Genomic DNA, 4,509 nt, shown 5'->3' on the forward strand with positions numbered 1-4,509 from the left:
TTCGGACTCTACTCGTTTATGAAAAGCGAATAATTTGAAATGAATTTCTTAGAAAACGATCGCCCCCATTGCTTTACCAAAATGAATGCACAAAGATTATTATTGTCATTCATGAAAATATTTAGACGTAAATGATGGTAGATAATAAAGTTGCCTTTCATTGAATAATTATTTTATCACACGATCGAACACTTTCCGTCTCATTAGTCAATAGTATTTTTCAATTTATAAACCCTGTCATTATTCTGGTTGATAATTATCATTTCTTCTGGTCCTGATTTTCGCCAATAAGTCAGTCAATCAACTAGGCGTTGACTGAGGCTTCTCTTCAATGGTCTCCCCCTATTGCAAGCAACGAGGAGGCCTCCTGTCCGTGAACCCGCAATAGCCGGTGGAAGCTCGCTGAGTCCACCGCACCAGTCCCCGTAAAATGACCGGATATCAGGGGTTTCCCGCGAAAAGTGCCGGTTTTTCCGTTGGCAAGGGCTCGGACGAAGTTAACTGCTCCACTAAAACATGTCCTCTCTCTCTCTCTCTCTCGCTTTAAGCCCGAACGACAAGACATTGCCCGCTTTTTGCCTGGTATAAATTCCTTTTGCTTCGCCGGCACTTTCGTCCCCAAGATTTGACCTCGGAATTTCCCCCTTTCCTCTTCAAACGTTCAAACGAAAGCAGACAAGACCCGTTTGCTTGAACAAGCGAAATTCTTCACGGCGGCCCTCATTTTGCACGATGGATTCAGATTGATGTCACATCCTCCTCTTCTGCTTTGAATACGGTCTTTTTTAACTCGTTGACGAGCCCGGAAATGGGTGGCGTTAGGTGGGCCGGTGCTGTGTTGGCGGCAATCTCGCGATTTTAAAATGAACATGGTGGGATTGAGCCGCGGGTGGCTACAAAGTTTAGGTACAATTCTTGATTGTCGTCTTTCCCTAATGGCGTCATGGGTTCTACCCGTTTCGTGCGTGTATAATAGTGGTGTGCGCGGGTGGCTTGTGTCCTAATTCTTTTTGGGTATTATGCGGGCATGCGAATTTTCTCGGGATATTTGTGGGGTTTAAATTCGCTGATGGTGGAATCCATTAATGAGCATCATTCATGACCACGAGGGTGTTGCTTTCTGCAAGTGCATAAGAAAAGAAAGTGGGGGCATTCGGGGGTTTCTTTATCTAGTACGAGTAGTGAGTGGTTTAACATGCTTGGTTAAATGCTGCAGAGAATCGAATGATAAGTGGTAGAGCTTGGAGAGTTGTTGGGCCAGGATAAGTCTCTGGTGTTTTTGCATAAAAAGACCGAGGGTGTGAGGTTATTGCCAAGGAACGATGACGGTCGACAGAGTTAAGGCCGTGGCGCAGAAGCATGTGTTGGTCGGTGTTCAACTCGACGGCCACAGCAGAGAGCTACTGAGCTGGGCTCTGGTGAAAGTGGCTGAACCGGGAGATAGAGTACTTGCTATCCATGTTTGTCGAGGTTCGTTATATTGTGCTTAGCCTTCTCAATATCATGTTAATGAGGTTCATATCTGGAATATCTGAAGTTGAGGGTACTTGCGATATGCTGTCCAGATGATGCTTCGCAAGATGGGTCCATGTTGGATGACTACCTGGAGGTTTATGAAGGTTTATGCAATGCAAAGAAGGTATAGACCGAATGCATAAAATTTTTGGAACTCTTTCCTTGGTGCTTAGGAGTGTCGCTGAACGTTGTTTTAAATTGTAGGTGAATCTCTCAGGCCAGCTACTGCGAGGGACCTCGTTCAGGAAGGTCCTGGTGAGAGAGGCCAAGAATTACGCTGCCGTGGCCCTACTTGTAGGGATTGACAAGCAAGGTGCTCTCGGGTACTATGATTGAGAGATTAACTCATTTCCATAAGTTGTAGTTGTCGGGATCTTTCTTTTCCCTCTTGTGATTGATCTAGATGGATTATATTTATTTAGGGTACATACTGGGACGGCCAAATATTGTGCCAAGCGGCTGCCATCTTCGACCGATGTGCTGGCCATCCATAACGGGAAAATAGTCTTCAGGAAGTGCACTAATATTCGGCTTCCAGGTTAGCAGCTAGTGCTGTTTAAAAACACCGATACTTTTAGTTTATTACTTCAAAACTTCATCTGAATTGGTTGAACTTCAGGACTCAGAGGAGATCCTAGACCCAGTTTTTGTCAAACAGGAAGGGCCGACGCTCAAGAAACCTCCTCTGAATTTGGTGATTCTGAAGTTGAGTCCGAAATTTCAACCATGGAAATGATTCAGAGCTTCAGAGAGGAATGGCGTTCGGGTTATAAAGATGTGAAGAACGGTGTTGCACACGAAAATAGGATAATTCTCTCAAGATCAGCTTCTGAACTTTCTGGAAGCCGCTTGGAGCAGAGACCTGGTTGGCCCTTGCTAAGGAGAGCTACTTCTGATTCTCCACGGACTCTGAACGGAAGGAGTGTTTCTGTGGTTCAGTGGGTCATGAGCCTGCCAGATAGGTCTATGTACCTGAATTCTCTGCACCCAGATACCAGAGAGAGCCCACCACAGAAATATCCTACCGAAACTGTGGATATAAGCCATAAAAGTAGTTCACCAGCAGCAAGCAAGCTACTGAAACAGATGGAGCTTTTGTTGAGAACGAAATCGTCTGATTGTGAATTGTTTGATTATGATGCTCTTAGAGACTCGACTTCGCAGTTCTCATCAGGTTCACCTTTCAATTCTATCGGTTTTAGCATTTTGTCTCCAGTTTTCATTGCCAGCAAGATCCATTCATAAGCTCGTTTTTCTCTTTGAGCAGAGCATCTGATTGGGAAAGGCGGCTCAAACTGTGTATATAAGGGTACTCTTCCAGATGGAACGATGATGGCAGTAAAGGTTTTGAAGTCATCGGTTGAAGCTAATTTGAGAGATTTTTTGCTGGAGATGGACATTATCTCCTCGATAAAGCAAAAAAACATCACTCCCCTTCGTGGGATCAGTGTCCAACGTAACAGTTTAATATCCGTTTATAATTTCCTTTTCCGCGGGAGCTTAGAGGAAAACCTACACGGTAGTGCTTCAGTGAGAACAACACGATTTTCTATTTCATATCAGTTTGCTTCCATGCTGAGACGACATTCGCATGCAATGCAGGTGATGGAAGAAACAAACATGCACTGTCATGGCCTGTAAGGTATAACATTGCCTTGGGAGTTGCAGAAGCCCTAAATTATTTGCACAACGAATGTGCTCAGCCTGTCATTCATAGAGATGTCAAGACATCAAACATTCTTCTCACGAATGAGTTTGAGCCGCAGGTAAGCTTACAGATCATGTGAGATTAGCTAGGATGTTGAAGAAACTAAGATTACTTTGCAATAGATGACTGATGTTTCTCTATCTGTGGCAGTTGTCTGATTTTGGGCTTGCTATATGGGGACCGCCAGGTTCGGCTTTTCTGACCAAAGTCGATGTAGTTGGAACATTCGGGTATCTTGCTCCGGAATACTTCATGTACGGCAAATTAAGTGATAAGGTTGATGTCTATGCTTTTGGTGCGGTGTTACTCGAACTATTATCTGGAAGAAAACCAGTAAGTTCTGATGCTCCCAAGGGACAAGAAAGTTTGGTCATGTGGGTAAGAAGCCTTCCTTGTGCATAGTCTCACCCTGCATTAATTTGTTGAATGAACACCCAAATTTTGCAACTTTAGGCAAAGCCCATCATAGAGAGTGTGGATGCAAGAAGCATTCTGGACCCAGATCTTGGTGGACATGTCGACGAGGTTCAAGTGCAAAGAATGGTTCTTGCAGCTAGACTTTGCATCACACAGTCAGCTAGGCTTCGCCCTAACATGAACCAGGTAAATGAGATATTACATTTGGGCGATGCCTTTCCAGAGAGACCGGTGCATATAATGTTTATAGTCGATCCGAAAAAGGTTGCCTAGAATGAACCCTGAGCCTTATTCGTGTTTTCAGATTCTGAAGATCCTAAATGGGGACGTTAATGTTGACGAGTGGCTCGATTCTAAAAGCGACCATTGGGTGGATTCAGAAATTTCGGATGACAACGACGATGAAGTTTACCCGAATTCAAGTGCCGAGTCACACCTGAGCCTCGCCTTGCTGGATGTTTGTGATGATTCTACGTCATTTAGCAGCACGGAACAGCGCAACAGCATTTCAGTGGAAGAATACATGAAGAGAAGATGGAGCCGATCCTCGAGCTTCGATTGACTTATGATGTACATTGTTACTAGAGGGAAAGGAAAATCCCTGGTGTAAGTAGTCTCATAGACGTTCATTAAAGCGAAAACCAATTCTGGCAATGTCCATGTCCTAAATGGATCCGACGACCCAAGTTGCTTTCCGAACGTCCCAACTGAAAAAGCTCACCAGTTAATGGAGGCCCAACAGTTTGAAATGACTGGAGAATCCTTCAGCGGATCAAAACCAGATATGCATGAGATCATCTTCTAGATTTGTGTTGATGGGTCAACCTGCAATTTTCTAATAATGAAGAGTGGGGTTCGCCGAACAGAAT

General features: G+C 44.3%; 1 protein-coding gene across 2 annotated transcripts; it reads left to right on the forward strand.

Moving 5' to 3' along the window:
- Nucleotides 1-556: 556 nt before the first annotated feature.
- LOC115735939 (protein kinase STUNTED) lies at nucleotides 557-4,294 on the forward strand. 2 transcript variants are annotated; one of them, XM_030667399.2, is made up of 11 exons: nucleotides 561-906; nucleotides 1,217-1,470; nucleotides 1,566-1,639; nucleotides 1,720-1,838; nucleotides 1,938-2,053; nucleotides 2,135-2,689; nucleotides 2,783-3,034; nucleotides 3,118-3,281; nucleotides 3,374-3,601; nucleotides 3,677-3,826; nucleotides 3,945-4,294. In XM_030667399.2, the coding sequence occupies exons 2-11, from the start codon at nucleotides 1,323-1,325 to the stop codon at nucleotides 4,200-4,202; spliced, it is 2,064 nt and encodes a 687-aa protein (XP_030523259.2). In that variant the 5' UTR covers nucleotides 561-906; nucleotides 1,217-1,322; the 3' UTR covers nucleotides 4,203-4,294. The 2 variants fall into 2 exon arrangements, with proteins under 2 accessions (XP_048128749.1, XP_030523259.2); XM_048272792.1 differs by lacking the exon at nucleotides 3,945-4,294 and having other exon boundaries at nucleotides 557-906; nucleotides 3,374-3,597; nucleotides 3,677-3,825.
- The last annotated feature ends 215 nt before the right edge of the window (nucleotides 4,295-4,509 follow it).

Source organism: Rhodamnia argentea, chromosome 11 (genome assembly GCF_020921035.1).
Source record: "Rhodamnia argentea isolate NSW1041297 chromosome 11, ASM2092103v1, whole genome shotgun sequence".
NCBI classification, from domain to species: Eukaryota; Viridiplantae; Streptophyta; class Magnoliopsida; order Myrtales; family Myrtaceae; genus Rhodamnia; species Rhodamnia argentea.

Excerpts from the sequence above, each read along its gene's own strand:
- LOC115735939 (XM_030667399.2), top strand. The coding sequence starts at position 1,323 with ATGACGGTCGACAGAGTTAAGGCCGTGGCGCAGAAGCATGTGTTGGTC. Across the intron at positions 2,690-2,782 it reads GACTTCGCAGTTCTCATCAG|AGCATCTGATTGGGAAAGGC; the intron begins GTTCACCTTTCA and ends CTCTTTGAGCAG. Across the intron at positions 3,827-3,944 it reads TTCGCCCTAACATGAACCAG|ATTCTGAAGATCCTAAATGG; the intron begins GTAAATGAGATA and ends TCGTGTTTTCAG.